The sequence below is a fragment of the Chenopodium album genome, chromosome 1, assembly GCF_948465745.1.
Source record: "Chenopodium album chromosome 1, dcCheAlbu1.1, whole genome shotgun sequence".
Taxonomy (NCBI): Eukaryota; Viridiplantae; Streptophyta; class Magnoliopsida; order Caryophyllales; family Amaranthaceae; genus Chenopodium; species Chenopodium album.
This window is the reverse complement of record NC_137834.1, coordinates 75,371,588-75,394,114: the sequence shown is the minus strand read 5'-3', so window position 1 is coordinate 75,394,114 and position 22,527 is coordinate 75,371,588. Positions and strand designations below refer to the sequence as shown.

The 22,527-nt window shown below is 33.3% G+C and overlaps 1 protein-coding gene and 1 non-coding gene across 2 annotated transcripts; both read left to right on the top strand.

Annotated features, from left to right (window-relative positions):
- The first annotated feature begins 1,617 nt into the window (after positions 1 to 1,617).
- On the top strand, positions 1,618 to 1,724 carry LOC145564941 (small nucleolar RNA R71). The gene has a single exon (XR_014094934.1). It is a non-coding gene; the product is annotated as a small nucleolar RNA R71 (small nucleolar RNA).
- A 3,747-nt stretch (positions 1,725 to 5,471) lies between these two features.
- Positions 5,472 to 5,855, top strand: LOC145635608 (uncharacterized). Its single transcript, XM_081686918.1, has one exon. It carries the CDS (start codon positions 5,472 to 5,474, stop codon positions 5,853 to 5,855), a length of 384 nt encoding a protein of 127 aa, XP_081543044.1.
- Positions 5,856 to 22,527: the final 16,672 nt, after the last annotated feature.

Below are 22,527 nucleotides of genomic sequence, written 5' to 3'. Positions count from 1 at the left end.
TTTATCATCCCCTACTGATAGTGTTAACTTACCACTTCTTACATCTATGACTGCTCCTGCAGTGTTAAGGAATGGTCTACCCAAAATAATTGGGGTTTGCGTATCCTCAGCCATATCAAGAACAACAAAATCTACAGGTATATAAAATTTACCTACTCTAACGGGGACATCCTCTAAAACACCTAAGGGGTATTTGAAAGAACGGTCGGCCATTTGTAGAGTTATATTGGTAGCTTTTAATTACCCATATTCAACTTAGAACACACAGATAATGGCATGACGCTAACACTAGCACCCAAATCACATAATGCATTATCAATCAAGAGATTGCCAATATGACAAGGGATAGAAAAACTACCCGGATCTTTTAATTTAGGTGGAGACTTATTTTGAAGTACAGCACTACACTCTGCAGTGAAAGCTACTGTCTCTACCTCACTAATAGACCTTTTTCTCGTCAATATTTCTTTCATAAATTTTGCATATGAGGGGATTTGTGTGATCAATTCAGTAAAGGGAACTGTTAGCTTCAAATCTTTAACCACCCTCAAGAACTTACCAAACTGCTTATCCAAGTTCGTCTTCAATTGACGATTGGGGAAAGGAAGTTTGATAATTGGCTTTGGGGCATTATTATTCTTGTCTGGAGTAGCTAACTTCTCTGGAGTTTTACCCTGCAATGTAGAATTAGATATGTTAGTATTACCCTTTAGCCCTGCAGGGCTATCAACTACATTGTTTGGTTTAATGGAATCAAGATTAGCATTGTTTGATAAAACAGGTTCATCAACTCTGGGCATAGAGGGCCCTTAATAGTTTGAACCACTCCGTAGAGTAATTGCAAATGCTTGATCCGTAGGCCTAGTAGGCTGTGCCGGCAAGGCTCCCTGTTGGCGGGTTTGTAGAGTAGCGGAGAGTTGCGCAATTTGATTATCCATAATTTTATTATGCGCTATAATTTGATCAATTGTCGCATCTCTGCTCTCCATGTGCTTTTGCATATTAGCCAGCATTGCTCTAATTTCCACCAGAGAAGGGTCAGAAGATGAGGGGGTTTGTTGTGGTTGGTTCTTCTGGCTAGCATTGGGATGATAATATTTCTGCTGCTGTGGCGCCTGTGGTTCTTGTGGTGGTGGATTTTTAACATTAGTGCTCCGGTAGGAAAGGTATGGATGATTCCGATACCCAGGATTGTAAGTGTTGGAGTATGGGTTATTCTGCCTATAAGCTTGGAAGGCATTAACTTGCTCCACGGAACTCCTGCAATCCTGCTCCCAATGACCTACAATACCACAATTTTCACAAAAAGCATCATTAGAATTATTATTAATCGCAAAAACATTAGCTACATTAGCAGTGCTCAGGTTATCTAATTTTTGGCAAATAGAGGTTAGTTGAGCTTGCAAAAAGGATACAGAGTCGACACTATGCTTCCCCTTGTTAGCAAATCCTCTGGGATTCCCATATTGGGAATTGTGTATCGCCATATCTTCAATAACCTGACCTGCATCATCAACATTAAGATTCATGAATCTCCCACTAGCTGCAGAGTCTAAAATTATTCTAGAGGAATTTCCAATGCCGTTATAAAAGGCTTGGATTAACTGCCATTGCGCTAAATTATGGTGAGGGCATTCTCTTTGTAAGTCCTTGAACCTCTCCCAAGCCTCATATAAAGATTCATCGACTTCTTGGGCAAAGTTCTGAATCGCACTCCGTAGTACTGCTGTTCTCTCTGCAGGATAATACTTGTTATAGAAATTCAAAACAAGATTTTCCCAGTCAGTTATACCAAGTGTAGTTCTATTTAAGCCATTAAACCACAATTTAGCTTTTCCAGTTAAAGAGAAGGGAAAGAGAATCTCCCTGATTTGGTCTTGAGTGACCCCGGCTTGCCTGATGGTGTTGCAATATTGACAATAGTCGGCAATGTGAAGATTCGGGTCTTCACCCTTGGCTCCACTGAATTGCTTCCTCTCTATCATCGTTATAAATTGAGGTTTAATTTCAAATTGAACCCCATCAAGAGTTGGAGTAGGGGTGAGATGTGGAAAATCCGTAAGCTTTGGTTGTGAATAATCACTAAGCTTTGGTTGTGAATAATCGCTAGAATCAGTTGGAGGATTTCGGTGATTATTATTATTATCACCAGAATCCGCCAGGATTTGCTTGTAGAAATTTTTCTGTCTATGGAAGGAACGTTCGATCTCAGGATCGAATGGGATGTAACCTGATCTGGAACACCTGGGCATAAACAAAAACTAGAAGCAAATGTGAGATTTGTCTGAGAGAACTAACGCTCTCTGAGACAAAAGGAAAATAATCTAGACTACAAAAACAATCGGAAATAAAAATAAAACCGTTTCCCCGGCAACGGCGCCAAATTTTGACAGGGTAAAGTCGTATCCCCTAATCAAAAGTAAATGCCTAAATCCTCTAACTAAAGTAGATAGGGAAGTAGGGTCGATCTCCACAGGGAAACAAGTCTTTTTACTCCTAATTAATTACTATAATCTAAATTATCTAAGTAACCAATATTTATATTTGAGTATGAAACTAAACTACAAAGAATAGGAATAGGGAGAAAACAATATATAAAAGGATCTAGGGCATAGGTTCACCAATAAATAATACTCCAGGGTAAAACATAGTAATCAATCATTGACATTGCATAAATAACATGATTAACAGGCTCTCGCAATTTATTAATCAACATAGATCTAACAGGCTCTCGCAATTTACTAGATCTAAGTTCTTATTGAAAATAGCCTTTAATATCAAATTAACATCTGCTCAATTTATCAATTTAATATTGCTATACTTTTACAAGCCGCAATTGTAAAACGTTAAAACAATTCAATAAGAAATTATCATGCAATACCAATAATCAATAATAGTCAATCATCAATGCATCAATTAACCAGATTGTAAAGGGCTTTCGCTACGTATTACAATCACACAATTAATTTACCGGTATTAAATCTCATCTCTCGAATCTTGACTTAACCATTTATAAATTAACCTGCTTATTGAAATTAGACCTAAACATCAATTCTCATCTCTCGAATCTTGAATCAATATTGTCAAACTCATGCACAAAAGATAGGCCTAATCTAGTCACAGAGCATTAAATCAATCAATAGGAAATTAATCTAGCATTGATAATTAACAACAATAAATTACCCCTTCATATTATTTATTAGATCCCCATAAACCCTAGAAATTAAACTACTCACAAATCATCATGACTAAACTAATCAAATAAATAAATAAAAGCATAATCAAGGAAGCAAATAAAATAACTGAAGTTAAAGGGGAAGAAATTGTTACCAAAAAGTAATCTAGAATTAATGGAAGAATTAAGAACAAAAGTTGAGAGAAAGGATTCTAAGAGAATAATTAAGAGAGTAAAGAAAGAGTAAAAAAGAGAAGAAGAGGTATCCTAAAATCGTATTACGGAGGAGTATTTATACTCCGTACAAAATCCTAAATTAAAACAAATTAAAACTACATTAAACATCTCCTAAGAAATACACGCGCCCGATCGGGCGAGGCACCGCCCGATCGGGCGCGCCTTTTTGCTCATATTAATAATCTCGCGCCCGGCCGGGCGCGTCACCGGGCGCCAGCCAAAGCTTCTCCCGCCCGGCCGGGCGCGCCTCCGGGCGCCAGCCTTTTTGGCCGGGCGGCTCATTTGGGCCACTATTTGGACTTCGATTGGGCTCCAATTCTTCGGGCCAATCTGGGTTTCCTCTTTTGGTCTTAAATACTCGGTCCAAATGCCCCGGTATCACCTATACCAAGCCCTTAATCACCGGTTCGATGGCTCTAACCGGCCCTGGGCTATAAACTCTGGTGGTGCTTCTCCAATGCTCGTGATTGCTCCAAAATATCTCGGGAAAATACTCAAAAAGTGTAAATCCCTGCAAAAGTCAACCAAATCTACGAAAACACTAGAAAACACCAATTAGTAATAAAAGTGGCTCTAAAGAGCCAAAAACACTACTAATTATGACCAAGGGACGGGGGCAAAATACTATATAAAATAGACACATCACTTTCCAGAAGAGATTTTGGGAATGCCACCTAATAGGGAAGTTGAGTTTACCATTGACTTAGTTCTAGGAGCTGCACCTATCTCAAAAGCACCTTATAGAATGGGACCAGCTGAGATGAGTGAGCTAAAGGCTCAATTACAGGAGTTGCTAGACAAGGGATTCATTAGGCACAGTGCATCACCCTGGGGAGCATCTGTTTTATTTGTGAAAAAGAAGGATGGGAGTTTGAGGCTATGTATTGATTACAAAGAGTTGAATAATGTGACTGTGAAGAATAAGTACCCTCTACCCAGGATAGATGACTTGTTTGACCAGCTGAAAGGGGCACGAGTGTTTTCGAAGATCGATTTGAGGTCGGGGTACCATCAGTTGAAGGTTGCAGATAAAGACATTCCAAAGACAGCCTTTAGAACTCGGTATGGGCATTAAGAGTTTACATTCATGCCTTTTGGGTTAACCAATGCACCAGCCATATTCATGGACTTGATGAACCGAGTGTTTCATGAGTACTTGGATAAGTTTGTAGTAGTGTTCATTGATGACATTTTGGTGTATTTAAAGAATGAGGAAGAACATGCTCAACATTTGAGAACTACCCTTGAAACTCTTAGGAAGAACAAGTTGTATGCTAAGTTTTCAAAGTGTGAGTTCTGGTTGGAGGAAGTTGCATTTTTGGAGCATTACATTTCGAAGGAGGGTATATCTGTGGATCCTGCAAAGATCAAAGCAGTTAGAAAGTGGCCTACACCTAAGAATGTGACTAATGTTCGTAGTTTCTTGGAATTAGCTGGGTATTATAGAAGGTTTGTTAAAGATTTTTGGAGGATAGCCAGACCCATGACTACCCTTATGAAGAAGCAGAGCAAGTTTGAGTGGAACGAGAGTTGTGAATCAGCTTTTCAAACCCTGAAATAGAGATTGACCACTATACCAGTGCTAGTATTGCCCGATGGGAGAGATGGATTCGAAGTGTATAGTGATGCCTCGAAACATGGTCTGGGATGTGTCCTGTAGCAGAATGGAAGGGTGATCGCATATGCATCGAGACAACTGAAGTCACATGAGGTCAATTATCCTACGCTCGACTTGGAACTTGCAGCTGTTGTGTTCGCCTTGAAGATTTGGAGACACTACCTTTACAGCGTTTCTTGTAAGATCTTCACATATCATAAGAGGTTGAAGTACATTTTCACCCAAGACTACTTGAATATACGGCAAAGTCGATGGCTAGAGTTTTTTACACACTACCATTTCCACATCCAGTATCACAAGGGAAAGGCGAATGTTGTTGCAGATGCTCTTAGCAGAAAGTCAAGCCATAATGTTAATGATTTAATTGTGGCCAATGAGTTGTGTGAGGATATGAGAAGATTAAACCTTGAGGTTGTTAATTAAGGAGAGTTTGAGGGATTGATGAGTGCCCTGACAATCCAACCATCCATATTTGAGGAGATTAAAGTGAAGCAGTTGGAAGATGAGTCGTTGCAAAAAATCAGATATCGAGTAACTAGTGGTGTAGAGACTGAATTCAAGATTCATGAAGACGGGAGTTTGAGATACAAGGAGAGATGGTGCATATCACAGAAGTGTGAGGATATAAAAAGAAAAATCATGGAGGAGTGCCATAATACACCATATTCAGTTCACCCTAGGGGAGATAAGTTGTATAAGGACTTGAAAGAATTCTATTGGTGGTCGAATATGAAGAGAGAGGTTGTTGAGTTTGTATCCAAGTGTTTGACGTGCCAAAAAGTTAAGATATACCATAAAAGACCCATGGGAAAGGTGCAACCATGAGAAATACTAGGTTAGAAGTAGGATTCTATATCCATGGACTTTGTGATAGGCTTACCAAAGACTTGTAGAGAGAATGACACGATTTGGGTGATTGTAGACAGACTTACTAAGTCAGCGATGTTCATTCCTATCAAAGAGACCTGGAAAAAGAAGCAGCTAGCAAGTGTCTATGTGAAGAATGTAGTTCGTTTGCATGGAGTTCCCAAGGACATAGTGTCAGATAGAGATTTGAGGTTTCTATCAAAGTTTTGGCAAAAAGTGCAAGAAAACCTTGGAGCAGCATTGAAGATGAGTACTGCCTTTCATCCTGCAACAAATGGTCAAACCGAGAGAACAAACCAAACCATGGAGGATATGCTGCGAGCTTGTGCTTTAGATTTCTAAGGGAATTGGGAGGATCATCTACCTTTGATTGAATTCTCCTACAATAACAGTTACCATACAAGCATCAAGATGGCACCATTTGAAGCATTGTATGGAAGGAAATGCAGAAGCCCAGTGTGTTGGTATGATTACAGTGAACGGGTTACTTTGGGAATAGAGTTTATTGAAGACATGGTGAGCAAGGTGACACTGATTCAGTCACGGATCAAAGCAACACAAGAGAGATAGAAGAGTTATACCGACTTGAAGAGAAGGGATGGTGAGTTTAGTGTTGGGGACAAGGTCATTCTAAAGGTTTCTCAAACAAAAGGTGTGATGCGATTCAGCAAGAAAGGGAAGCTTAGTGCAAAGTATGAGGGTCCGTATGAAATTCTCCAACGTGTGGGGAAAGTGTCTTACAAATTGGCTTTGCCAATGGAATTCGAGAAAATGCATGATGTGTTCCACATTTCCCAATTAAAGAAGTATGTGCCTAGTAAGCTCATGTGTTACAACCAGAGACTATTCAACTAGATGAGTCTCTAACTTATGAAGAAAGACTAATCAAAATCCTAGATCACAAGGTGCGTAGTACTAGAACCAAAGATGTGAAGATAGTGAAAGTCCTTTGGTCGAACCAAGAGTACGAAGAGGCTACTTGGGAGGCCGAGGAAGAGATGAGGAACAAGTATCCCGAGTTATTTAACGAGGTGAGTTACGAGGGAGTAACTCTTCTTTTAAGGGGGGTAGAATGTGATGTAATTTCGCGCTTTTACCTCAATTATACCATTTATTGCTTATTTTGCATGTTTTTGCTTATTATTATGCATTACTATTGTGTTTACATACAATAAAAGTATTTAAACTCTGGCCAAGTATGATTTCATTGAGTACAAAGTTCAGTTTGTTGAGTATACATGTTGAGGATCAAGCAATTTACAATAATACAAAACACAAAAGTTTGAATGGTTTTGGAAAAATTATGGTTTTTGGGTTAAGTTTTGAGGGCGAAACTTCTTTTAAGAGGGGTAGATTGTAATCCCCCATATTTTCAACTTAATTATAATGTATTTATTTATTATTTATACAAATATTTTTATTTTTATTTTATAAGTATGAGTTATTTTGATGTAAAGTAATAAGATTTTCATTATTATTAAACTAAAACTATTAAGTTTTTGGTTGAAATCAAAATCCCCTTTTAAGTTTAGTTGCCCAACACTTAAACCTTACTCAAGCTCAAACAACAATCCTAATCCAACATGGATTAGGAAAGTTAAGCCCATACTATTACAAAAACATAAACCCTTAAACCCACCTTATTTCCCCTCACTTCTCTTCTCCTCTTTCAGGTACAACAAAAAAAAAAAACCCCTCAAAACCTCAAGTTGAAGTTGTTTCCATCGAGAACACCACCGTCGCCCAGCCTATTGCCGCCACCCTATAGCCGCCCCCTTTGACGGTCCGCCCTTTCCTCTCTCTCTTCCTTTATTTTTTTTATTGATTTGCTTTATTATTCTATTATAATGTTTAAAAATTTCAATCTTTAATTTAAATTTTGTTCTAAATTATATTATTATGGTTTGATAATATGTTTAGATTATAAAAGATTATAAATTTATGAGTTTTGACATGTTTAATTTATTATATAAATTTTCAGATTTGTGTATGTATAAAATTTAGGGTTTAAACATTAAATTTTTATGCTTTAGGGCTTGGAAATGTACTAACTAAGTTATCTAATTATACTATGTTTAAATTACATCAAAGTGTAATTATTTTGACCATATATAAATTTTCAAATTATTAAAGTTTGGATTTTTATGAGCAAGTCATGCTAATTTCATGCTTTTTATGCTTCTAAGCCTATAAATAATTATCGTGGGTATTTTATGATTTAAAAAGCTTTGAACTTTAAAGTCTAATATCAAGAATAAATTTTCAGATTTTAAGTTATTATTTTGAAGCCTCTAATTACATTGAATTGATGTATTTTTGGGTTTTAAATATACTAACCTACTATAAAACGATTATCTCAAGTAAGTATGCTTATGGGGTTATTTTATATACTTAAACTAAAATTTCAGATTTATTTATTTACTTTAAAGCTGCTGGAATTTTATGTTATACAATATATTTTCGTAATTTTAACATATAAACTTATAGTTGGGGTGTTATATTATTATTATTAACTAATGGGAACAATTTAAAAGCTTTATTTTGATGATTTAAGAGGTTTTACAATAGTTTAGTATTGATGTAAATTTATTTGCTTGGGTATTGATTTATTTCTCGTTGTTTAGTTTAGGAGAGGACTTTGTAGAAGGTGACTTCTAGTTCTAAAGTGGACAACCGAATTGTTTACACAAGGTACGTACAAGTTACGAAACCTTGCTTTTAGGTGCATGTTTAAAGACGGATCGAGAACTTAGTATCATGTATAGGGATGACTAGGTTAAATTGTTTGGTTATACATTGTGAATTTCGTATGACGTGCACTATTTTATATTGCAATTATTGTTTATGCTCTAATTATGCAAGGTGCGCTTAGAGTCAAAGGTATGTGATTGGTAAAATGATTAATTTATTACTCATTCATGATTATGGAAACAGAATGAGTAAAGGAAGAATTTAAGTCTTATATGACGAGGTTAAGTTTGTGGGGTGCCTTATGCACTCAAGGTGTTTATACACCGAGGTAGTTAAAGGATTAAATAATAAATGATTTTTGTCACTAATAAATCAAGAATTGAAATTTGAAAGTTTACTTTACTTGATTGAATTGATAATGGATTGATTGTGTTGTTTGCAAAAGAGTCATCACCAAGTCTAAACTTGTAAATCATGTAAATTGCAAGATGGATGAGCAATAAAACTCTAGATTTGTGCACATCGAGAGTAATGACAATCAGGGGTTGGGGTACACGGGGTATTAGCCGTGCACTTTTCTCGAGGCCGTCTGATCTACGAGTCTCTTATTTCAAATACTTTTCAAAACTATGAGTTAGATGAGATCTAATGTAACACCCTAGAAATTCATTTTCTTTAAATACCCATTCTACTCTTTAAAATACAAATTTAAGAATATCTAAGACATTACTGCCACCGTAAAAACGGCTAAGGCAATTATCAAAGATACACAACGGAAGACATAAAATAAAAAATCGTTAAAACAAGTCAACTCAATAGTCAACCAAACGAAAGTAAAGTTTAAAACCAAAACAAACGAAGTCAAATAAAATCAAACTACAACTTGGAACCGTTAAAGGCCCTTATTCAAAACCATTCCAAAACCAAACCTTTGCGTTAGTCCACATAAAATATGTCATAAATAAATAAAGCATAAAACACATCGTAAACTAATGGAAGCTAGCATGATTCACTCTTCTCTCATGCCCCGTCATGAATATGCTTCAATACCTAAAAGTTTATATCTACTTGTCCCCATTACTCTCCATTAAAAATGGGTCATCATAGGGCCAAGATAAAGACATGGCCAAACACACAAACACACACAATCAGCAAAGCTGAGTACATAAGCGTAATTAAACACACTAACATGCTTTCACCTATCAACACACACTTACCTCATTGCACCTGTTTACAAGCATACACAACAATCAACAAGACACATTAACTAGACACTAAATAATTCATTTAGCGTTGATTATGCATCGAACGGGTTTCCAACTATACCTCCCCCAAATAAATTGAGGTTAACTGACATGGGAGCTAACCGTGCCAGCGACAAACCACTCAAAGGTGGCGGAATTCCTGCGCATAATAATAAATAAAAAGGAATGTACAGCGTCCTGTACTCCATTAGAAGTTATGGTTAAATATAAAACCCCATAACTCCCCCCATTGTTCATACTCAAGGTATATACGTTCCAAGAGTTTTAAAGCGTAATCTCTTTCACTTTACGTTATTTACATGTTATTGGACTTGGTGATGACTCTCAAAGAATAATAAATCAATCAACAATAATTATTCAATCAACCAAACATACCAATTTAATTCTTGAATAAGTAGTGACCACATATTATTTAATGTTGAACCCCTTTTAATTATACCTCAGTGTCAAAGACACCTTAAACGCATAAAGCGCCAAAAATCCTATCCCTCTGTGTTAAAAACACCTTAAGTCCACAAAGACACCAACATACAATTTATTCCTTGTGTACATAGACACTTATATAGCTCATTCCTCATGCTTAAAGCATCAATAAAAATTATATGAACCATAATAAAATTCCTTTACAATATTCCAAGCCAAATTAAACATGTAGTTTAATTAAACACGCACTCTAAAATGCCATAATTAAAAGTATAGTCCATATAATAATCATGCCAAAATCTAATTTTCAAATCCATAAACCATCACAAATAATTCATGCTTCACAATTCAATCACCAACACCAATACTTCACAATTCCATACATAAACCTTAGCATGATACTACTTAAAATTGATTGAAATCAAGCCTAGCATGATTCTACATCATCAAAATATGCTAAGTACGCGAACTTACCTTGAGTACGATCTGAAAATCGCCACAACTAGTAGAAGTTGCTTACTTCGAAGTCTCCTACACATTAAAATCATAATAGAGTATTAAAATTCACTCTAAACAAATTTCCAGCAATATATACTATTTTAAAACCCCTCCTAATTTAATTAAAGTAAGCTAAAATTATTTTTAAAACGCCATAATTAAGTCCCAATTAATGGGTAATTAAAATTCCTTCAAGAAATATAATATTAAGTGTTCTACATAAAATTCCAGCACTTTATTTTAATTAAAACTTGCTGTAATTAAGTCTTAAAACACTTGAAACAAAGATCTAAACCAATATACATCATAATCCTTCAATAACTCATAAATCATGAACCTAGGGTTTAAAAAATTGGGGCTTTTTAATTAAAAATCAAATCTGAAAATTAATTAACATAATTATTATAATCAAACATCAAAATCAAATCCCAAAACTCATAATTTACAATTAGCTTTGAACATAGATTAAATTAGAACAATAATGTTAAGTTTTTTTTTGTTTTTTTTTTTACACTCGAAAAAGGGGAAGAGGAGGCACGGCAGCCACCTGCTGCCGGCTGCTGGCAGCGGCGGCCACCTGCTGCCGGCGGCTGACGCTGCTGGCAGCGGTGGCCACCTGCTATCGGTGGCTGGCAGCGGTGGAGGGGGGGCGGAAAACAAAGCAGCCGAAAAAAAAGAAAGGGGAAGGGGAAAAGAAAAGGAAAGAAAATGAGGAGAAGAGAGAGAGAAGTTTACCTTGGGTTTTTCTCCACTCTGGGCAAAGTTGATTTGCCTCATAAGTGGGATATTTATACCCCTTCTCTACCAACCCCTTTTTCCCTAAAATTCCTTCCTTTAGTTTTTCCTAATTCCTTCCCTAATAAAACTTGTTAAAATTATAATTTCTTAAAATAAAACCCCAATATTTATAAGTAAAGAAATTAAATAAACTTTCCTTTTATAAAAATATTAGTTAAAATACCATAATTAAGATATTAAAATTATTCAAATACTTTATAAAATACATATTTTAAAATAAAATACGTATAAAATATGGGGTATTACATCTCATACTAGCTACGATCACGGAGTCGCGCCTGTGGTCGTTGGATGTTTTATTGATGTTTCCTAAAGGAGGCATGGGGTTTTCTTTTATTGATGTTCCAAATGCAGCATGGGTTGGGCAACCTTGTTTATTGCTTAATCCAATGAATAAAAATGATGAGTTAACTACTTTTAATTAGTGGAGTCTTAGTAAAGTGATAGTTGAGTCATGTGTTGATTTTACAAACTAATGATGCGTGATGATTGATTATTAGTAGCATGTTAGGGATTCCTTTTATGTTTCGCAACTTGTATGTACTCAGCTTTGATGATTACGTTCTTTGTGTGTCTTTCTTTGGTCATGGCCTTCGCTAGGGCTGTACACAGTTTGGTCTGGACCGTAACCAAACCAAACCAAACCGCATTTTAGCGGTTTGGTTTGGTTTACGGTTTGGAAAAATACGGTTTGGTTTCGATTTTTTGGGAAATACGGGTTGCGGTTTGGTTTGGTTTTTCAAAAATTATAAACCAAACCAAACCGTAAACCAGAAAACCGCATTTTAATATTTATATAATTTTTAAATCAATTAAAATAGTTGTTATATATTATAAAAAAACAAAAAACATGAAAAATCATTAGAAGACTATACGGTCAGTATACTACTATACTCTATACTCAATCTCAAATATCAATACTTAAAATTCAATAGGTCATATAACTATAATGCAGTATGTAGTATGAATTATTTTTTTGGACAAATGTATTTTTTTTTTTTCAATGTTAATTTGTTATGTATTATTTTTATTATGTGTTATTGTGTTAGCACTTAGCACTTGATTAGGTGGTTGTTATTTTTATTAAAAAATTGTAGTATAATTTAATCCCTTTGGGCTAATTATTTGAACTTTATTATAAGTTTATTAATATTTGACAATTTTTAGGAAAAAAATGTCGTCTCACCATAAACCGCAAACCAAATCGCACCAAACCTCATCATTACGGTTTGGTTTCAATACTAATATGGTTTTGTTTGGTTTAGAAAATTGACCAAACCGTATTATGCGGTTTGGTTTGGTTTAGACTCAAACCGCACCAAACCAGACCATGTTCACCCCTAGCCTTCGCCTTTCAATGACCCTGTGACGATCCAATTTTAACACTTGTAATAATGGGTAGCAGATTAACCACATGTTCTTATACATGTAGCATCCGTATCTAGGTGGTGGGATCTTGAGTGGAGTGTTGGTTGTTTTTCTTATTTTTATCGTTGTTTACTTTTGAAGTTATTTAAATTCAATTTTACTCTCATACTACTTCTATTGGTTTGAATTTTGAATAAGGGCCTTAATGGTTCCAAGTTTTAAGATTTAGTTTGGTTTTGGTTATTGGTTTTGAAACTTATTTATAATTGATTTAGTTTTTCCGCTGCTATTTTCTGATAGAGCCTTAACGATTGAACACGTGGCGGTAGCACGCCAGCAATTCTCTTGAATATTGTTCAGGGTCCTCATGGGTTTAAAGAGAGAATTATTAGGGTGTTATAGTATCCATTCACAATAATATGTTAAGAAAATGAACAAGACAATTACAATTTTTGATCATTTAATGTATTAAAAATGAACATTTAAAGAAAATAATTGATCATATCCGACTCACTGATGGAGTTTTTCCTCCCCGTGACTTTCTCCATTTCTTCAGAAATTCTGCATATTCATCACTAGCTTTATAAGACTTTGCCTCAACAATTGGAATTTCTCCTGTAGGCAAGCCATAAACTACCCTCACATCCTCTACCTCAACTTCAATTTTTTCATTTTTTGGCAATTCAAAAGTCTGACTACTCTCTTCAAAACTATCCAATGCAATTACAAAACTTTTGATCAAGTTGTGATAATTTGATCCCAAGAAGTGATCCTAACCCTAGCTATATCAATAACTTCTTGTTTCTTTTTATCTTTTGTCATTTTATTAATCCATGATATGAACTTGACATTTCCTCCTCTTTTTGATGCTTTTTGTTCCTCAAATTCCTCAACCTCCACCATTTCCTCAGCCTCAACTATTTCAGTTTTCATCTTTTTTTCTTCCTCTTCCTTCACTCTTTCCTTGATTGTACACCACCAACTTTTGTTCCCCCTTCTCAGTCTTTGCCTTCACTTGTTTTTGCTCCTTCTCTTTCATTGCCTTTTTCTTCTTTGGTTTTATTAACTTCCTCCTCCTCCAATTCATCATCTTCCTTATCGACAGGTTCTGTTTCAGCTTTGTAGAAAGAATTTTCACTATAATCACCACTGTCAGTGGAACTTTCATCAGAAAATCCTGAGATGGTTCATCTTATGGAACTTCCTGTATTTTTTTTCCTTTTCCCAATATTCTTCTTAGCAGGGCTGGCAACTGAAAATGAATATAAAAGTCATCAACTATGATCATTTAATGTATTGAAAATGAACATTATTCAATTGAATATAAAGGTTACTATATATATATATATATATATATATATATATATATATATATATATATATATATATATATGAATATAAATGTTTCTATATTTGATCATTCAGTTTTTTGAAAATGAACATTCGTAAAGAACATGATTATACAAGATTTCTTAGCAATTTTCTTTATTCCTCCTGTTGGTATGGGAGCAAATCTCTTTTTTCCTGATTGAACAACTTTTTCAGCAGGAGCACCTGGTCTCTTTTAAATAGGAGGAATCCCATGGGGTTGACCTCTTTTATCAGCATTAGTTGTCTTTTTTCCTCCTATATAAAATTAACATACATGACCATTGTTGTAAAGGTAAATGTTCATTTGCAAAAAGTAATATGTTCATTACTTTTTTACACTACTATAAATTATTCTAATAAAAAATATATTGAATATTTACCTTTTTTAATTACTTTTTCAGCAGGAGCACCTTCCATATGTTGAATGGGACTAATATCTTTTATTTGCCCTTTTTTCTGAACTTTTGCAGGAGGTCCAGATTATTTTGCTTCAGTAAGAACAACTGCTTTTTTTTTTTTTTTTTTGGTGAAGCTTCCTTGATAGCAGCTTCAGATTGGACTTTTGCAACAATTAGTTAACAACAATTATATTATGTCAATTTTAAAATTTTCATGTCTTGAAAACTATACAAAATATATACCTTTATCTTTGCTTCTTGTAATTCTACCAATTGACATCTCTTCTACTAAAGGGCTATTCTTTTTTCCTCCCCTCCTTACAACCATTTTTAAATTCTTTTTTCTCTTTGTTGACCCTTCACTAAGATCAATTGAAGCAGTAGCCTCAAGACTATCTGTTTCATTTTCTTTATTAATGAGGTGAGTCTCATCCTCAACAGTGACCTCATCCAATGATTTGTTTGCTGCATTTATTTTAGCATGTACTTTAATAGTTATATCAAATGATCATAAACATAATATAATATGAACATTTATGTAAAAACAATGAACATGTTCATTTTATGTGTTACAACTGATCATTTTATATAATAAAAATGAACATTTTACCTTCAACATTTTCAACATTTTCCTTCGGAGGGCTCTTTTCCTTTTCATGGCTTTTTTCTTTTATAGTCCTCTAGCCCTCTGAAATATCATCTGTAATATAAAATGAACATTTTTGTAAAAACAGAAAAATATTCATTATATGTAATATATTTGATTATTTTATATAATGAATATGAACATTTTACCTTTCACATTTTCAACACTCTGATTCAGCTGTGTTGTCTTTGTAATATCAGCTTCAACATTTTCTTTTGGAGGACTCTTTTCCTTTTCATGGCTTTTTCTGAAATATCATCTTTAAATTAACAACATTATTAGATATTTTCAAACATATAACAGTAAACGTTTAATATATGTTTCATTTATGAACATTTACCTTCTTTCAACTTCTTGCTTGTTTCCTTTTTCTTTTTCTTACTTCTCTTTTCCATTCTCTTCAGATTTTGCATAATTCTAATTGTTGATTATCTGTACTTCCTATAATTGTGAGGTAGGTTTATTAAATCTTAATATATGTACAGTATTATTCATATTATTTAATTATTCAAATTTGTACGTACTTTGGGTTATTCTCTATGTCTAAATGTATTTTTTTGCATCTTCCCTTTTAGAGTGATTATTTTTTACTGATTCTTTTTCTTTGCTGGCTTCACTTGATCATCACCTTTGTGTTTTCTGATAAACCATTTAAAATATAATTGGATTTATAATTGTGATTAATTAAACATGTAAATGAACATATTGTATATATAAAATGAACATATTGTATATAGAAAATGAACATATAGAACATTTATAAATCCAAAAATGAACAATTTTGCTAATACCTTTGATCCACATTTTTTTTTTGTCCTTCTCAGAGGTATTTGTATCCTTTTTGCTCCACATCTTTTTCACTGTATATTGTATAAACAATGAACATTTCAGTAAACAAAAATGAGCATTTTTAATATATTTGGATTTATAATAAAACAAAAAAAGCACAATTTTGCTAATACATTAGATCCACATCCTCTTTGTCCTTCTTAGAGGTATTTGCATCTTGTTTTTGCTCCACATCTTTTTCACTGAATATTGTATGGAAAATGAACATTTAAGTAAACAAAAATGAGCATTTTTTAAATATTTGGATTTATAATATAAAAAAACATGAATAATTTTGCTAATATCTTTGATGCACGTCCTGTTTATCCTTCTCAGAGGTATTTGCATCCTTGTTTTTCTCCACATCTTTATCACCGGATATTGTTTAAATTTTGTTAACTATTATTAATGAACAAATATTGTATGGAAAATGAACATTTATGTAAACAAAAATGAACATTTATCAGTTAATATACCTTTGATCCTTGTTCTGTTTGTCATCTTTTAATTCATATTGATTCCTAGTCTTTCTTTGTTCACAAAAAATTAGAATTAGAATTGAATATGCTTTTGAAGTAGAAACTAATCTATATAATGATGAGAAATAAATATTTGATATAAAGTTTTTATACCTTATTGGTTGATTTGTCTCTGGTGGTCTTGATTTTGACATTACAATTTTTAGTCGTACCTTTTTTTTCACTAGAATTTTAAGAATTATCTTACAAGTTTGATATATATACACAATGCACAATGATTTCATATAAAAGTAATTATGTTTATATATATAAAATTACTTGTTGTTCAATATGTATCTTTTATAACTACAACCCCATTTATTTTTAACCTACATTAGAGTTAATGGTTCAAATTTTCCATCTCTAAACTGAAGCAAATGTTTCATTCTAAATGGTACATCACTACAATATAAAATGAACATTTTTCATTTAGTCATACAAATCAAATGCATATTATCAATATCATATGTACATTATGTTTAAAAGAAATGAACATTTAATATTTAGGCAAAAAAACATATATGTATGTTCAAATGAAGTAATATAAACATATATTTCAAAATGAACATTACTATACATATAAATGAGCATTTGTTATTTTGGCATATATAGTCAATTAAACAAAATGTCGTATAATTTTCAAGACATGAACATATGTTACCGTGTATCTGTATCATAAGACTTTTTTATTTCATTTAAAAAATCTGGATCTACAACTGGTAACTTTTCTTCGTGGCTTTTTTTTATAGTTTTTCTACTCTTGTTTGAATAGGTTGATCATCATCATCTCTATTTTTTAACGAATTTGTCAATGTTTTTGCTAATAAATCCATTATTTAACTAGCAATTGCACATTTTTTTTTGAAAATGAAACTTACATTTCTTCAACAATCCTCTTCTCCAACGTAGGCTTCGAAGTGTTGTTCTCTGTTTTGCTTCTACAAAAACACTAAATATAGTAGATTTTACTCTTTTTTGTACAAACATAAGTGTAATAATAGTTGATTTTGTTTTAGATTATCAAAACGCAAATAATAATAATAATAATCTAGGGTTTACACTCAAATTTTACTAAAATGAACAAATTCTTACTCTTCTTTTTCGGAATTTAGTTGCGATTCACGAACTTCATCTCAAATGTTAGAAATTTTAAGAAGTTTTGAAGCAATTTGAAGTGATTTTCATGCAAGTTTTTGGGTTTGATGAGAGAGAATTTCACGAAAATTGTTTGAAATGATGCTTTTGAATTTTTTTTTTTGGGTAAATATATGGGAGGAATGGGCAGTTACTTGCATTTTCCGTGGTTAGTGGCTGGTAACTGCAGGTAACTACTTTGTTAGTGGGGTGTGGGTTTACCGTGCTTAGTGGATGGTAACTGCATGTATAGCTAGTGGGGTTTGGGTAAGGGTTTTATTGTAATTTTGGAGGGGGGAGTAGGTATTAATGCCTAAGGGGGGGGGGGGTAGTCATTAGCAGGGGCGGATCATTTAAGAGGCGGGCAGGGGTCTGACCCCCCTTAAATTTTCAGCTGAAAATTGTTACTATCCAGTAAATTTTATACGGAGGTCCAAAAGTCATAGTAGCTGTAGACACCTAAAAATGTCTCCCCAAAACCAAACCCGATTATGAACAACCTTTCACCGCCATTATTGGTCGGGTTAAGTATTTAATCTTGGAGTGCTTAAATCCATATTTCCATTTCATAAAAAAACTAATTACTAACCCATTTCCCCAATTCATAACTTATTTTCCTCTTTTCCTACCTTTAAACCGAAAATAATTTATTTCGTGTCCTTTAAAATCATTCATTACATGTCCTTTTTACAAAAACGTTTAGTCCAGTTTATTTTGGTCCATTATCTGGGTTCAATGATTGAATAGTTGGATGGGGAGTTAAAAGAGCTTTCCAACGATATATTATAAGCCCAAATCCGAGTTATAACGAATAAGTTATGGCCAAAATATTAAATTGAGCCCAAATCGAACCTAAGCCCACCTTACCTTCGACCCAATGATCATGTGGAGGGTCCAAATTATTTAATCCCATTCCTAAACCAATTAGTATTAATTAGAATCTTCTATAAGTTTCTAAAAGATCTAAATTATCCTTTTTGAAAAGATAAGATTAAAGAGTTTGAAATTGATTAAAACTTTTCTTTTTGAAAGTTCTATTTCTATCCAAATTGAAAGACGTTCAAAGATACTCAGATATGATTTTCGTGCCTCATATTTTTTATCCAAAATTTATATGTTTAGATAGCCCTTGAAATTATCTTTCCAATGATATATTATAATATCAATTCCAAGCTATAACGGAAAAGATATGAATAAAATATCAAACTCTATCCAAAACTGACACCGTCTCACTATTTCGGCCATATCTTTTATTCTACAAAATATTTTAATCCGATTCTAATTGGGTTAGAAATTAGACTTCAAGAGCTTTCCAACGGTATCTTAAAATTGCCACAACTAGTAGAAGTTGCTTACTTCGAAGTCTCCTACACATTAAAATCATAATAGATTATTAAAATCCACTCTAAATAAATTTCCAGCAATATATACAATTTTAAAACCCCTCCTAATTTAATTAAAGTAAGATGAAATTATTTTTAAAACACCATAATTAAGTCCCAATTAATGGGTAATTAAGGACAAGGGTTTATATTAGAAATGGCTATGGTTAGTTCTCAAGACATACACCCATCTATTACCTAACACCCTTTAAACATTCACAGTAAAATTTGAAGCTAACAAATTGGGATAGCGAAAGCTAAGAATTCCCTAAATTTGTAGCTTTGTCAATCAATTATTGATTGCTAACCAACCATACATTTAATAAAGCATCACATAGATAAATAAAAAATAATTCCCATAGATTCCCATAGCTTAGAAATAATTTATTGGAATTAATTTGCGTGGAATTTTGGCTATTGGGATAGTGATGAGAAATGGAAGATTTGGAAAATAAATGAATTTATTTATTAATAATATAAAAATTTTGACAAAGAAATAAATGAGATCTTATTAATTAAAATAAACTGGAATTACTAAAATAAAAATTGTTTTCTAGAAACTTATGTGGTCATGCCACTTATTAATTAAAAACTAAAATAATAATAACTTAAATAAAGACTGTGAATTCATGACGAGGAAAGTTATAAAATCTAATCCTTTCGAATGTTGTCCCTTTTGTCAGTGGATTGTTTGTAGCTTGAAAGATCGAAATCAGAATCATTTGACTCCTCCATTAGTTCAGGTGACTCAGGTTCGGGTTCTACTTGTACAAACTCCCCTTCTTCCTCCTCATCCGATGAAATGTCTATTATTATTGGAGTTGGAGGTGGATTAGGATTAGAAATCTCCATAAGTGAACTATCTCCCTCTTGTTGTTCTCCAAAATCTGCCTGACTACCCCCTGACGAAGAAGAAGAAGAAGAATTTCCTGGCTGTTGATTAGGAGGAGGATTGTTCCCTACTGGATTATCATAGTAGTAGTTAGGGTAAGGAAGATTTAAGTGCTGACAATGAGCATTTTCCACTCTTATGAGATATTTAGTCAAGAAAGCATAATCTTGATACCACTGGCCATAATAGTCTTTGTATTTATGGTAATTTGGGATGTCTCCTGGAAGGTAAAAATCAGAAAATCTCAGTTTGACAGCAATGTAAGGAGGCTCCTCTGGAAGACAATGGACAATCATAGCCGAAATACGATCAGGGGTGTCATCAACTCTGTCTTGTAAGACATTGCTCATGTAGGAACAAAAGTATATTATGGCCAATGCCCATCCGTAACGGCTGCATACGTAACGGCTGCATACGTAACGGGCGCTGCCCGTTACGGATGGGCCCTTTTTGCCCGTTACGGATGGCCTTTTTTCCACTAGTGTATCTGATCTTTTCTACAAAGTCGTAGGGGTGTTCATTATGTTTCTTAACAAGTGATCCCATTTGAGTAAATTTGCTAGGAAAGATTGCATCCTGTAGAGGAAAAGGCTTAGAAAAGAATTCCCTTCCTAAAGAAAACAAAATAATACAGTTCTTGCATGAAATAGGTTCAATGTTCCATCAAACAATTTTCTTATTTCTAATCACATAAATACATGCTCACAAGTGGTTCATAAACATGATTAAACATCACAACTTAAATATTAATGCATAAAAGAACATGATTATTTCTAACTTATATGCCCAATTTCTTTCCTACCCAATCTCACCAACATGCTTGTTAAAAGCTATTAACACATGATACTTACCTTAATCCTTGTTTTCCTGCTATATATATATATATATATATATATATATATATATATATATATATATATATATATATATATATATATATATATATATATATATATATATATATATATATATATATATATATATATATATATATATATATATATATAAGAAAGAAGGCAAAATTTCGGGCCTCCCTAAAAAAAAAAAAATTCGAACCTTCCCTCTAAAAAAAAATTTCAGACCATTAAATAAAAAAAAAAAATTTCGACCCCTTTTTAAAAAAAAAAAAAAAAAATTGAACCAGAAAAAATAAAAAAAAATTTTGGTTTTAAATTAAATCAATAAATATTTAATCTTCCCAAAATAAAATAATTAGAATAAAATAAAATAAAAATTAATTCTCTAAAAATTTTACCAATAAATAAGTACTTGGCAAAGTTTTAAAATAAAACACTTTAAAACACGTTTTTGGTTTTAGTGTTAGTAAAATCTCAACCTAAGCTCCCAGATACCACTTTGTAACACCCTAGAAATTTCTTTCCTATAAATACCCATTCTACTCTTTAAAATACGAATTTAGGAATATCTAAGACATTACCGCCACCGTGAAAACGGCTAAGGCAATTATCAAAGATACACAACGGAAGACTTAAAATTAAAAATCGTTAAAACAAGTCAACTCAATAGTCAACCAAACGAAAGTAAAGTTTAAAACCAAAACAAACGAAGTCAAATAAAATCAAACTACAACTTGGAACCATTAAAGGCCCTTATTCAAAACCGTTCCAAAACCAAACCTTTGCGTTAGTCCACATAAAATATGTCATAAATATATAAAGCATAAAACATATTGTAAACTAATGGAAGCTAGCATGATTCACTCTTCTCTCATGCCCCGTCATGAATATGCTTCAATACCTAAAAGTTTGTATCTACTTGTCCCCACTACTCTCCATTGAAAATGGGTCATCATAGGGCCAAGATAAAGACATGGCCAAACACACAAACACACACAATCAGCAAAGCTGAGTACATAAGCGTAATTAAACACACTAACATGCTTTCACCTATCAACACACACTTACCTCATTTCACCTGTTTACAAGCACACACAACAATCAACAAGACACATTAACTAGACACTAAATAATTCATTTAGCGTTGATTACGCATCGAACGGGTTTCCAACTATACCTCCCCCAAATAAATTGAGGTTAACTGACACGGGAGCTAACCGTGCCAGCGACAAACCACTCAAAGGTGGCGGAATTCCTGCGCATAATAATAAATAAAAAGGAATGTACAGCGTCCTGTACTCCATTAAAAGTTATGGTTAAATATAAAACCCCATAACTCCCCCCATTGTTCATACTCAAGGTATATACGTTCCAAGAGTTTTGGTGCGTAATCTCTTTCACTTTACGTTATTTACATGTTATTGGACTTGGTGATGACTCTCAAAGCATAATAAATCAATCAACAATAATTATTCAATCAACCAAACATACCAATTTAATTCTTGAATAAGTAGTGACCACATATTATTTAATGTTGAACCCCTTTTAATTCAACCTCAGT

What these genes read in the sequence shown, in the direction of transcription:
- LOC145635608 (XM_081686918.1), top strand. Translation starts at nt 5,472, where the DNA reads ATGAGTGCCCTGACAATCCAACCATCCATATTTGAGGAGATTAAAGTG.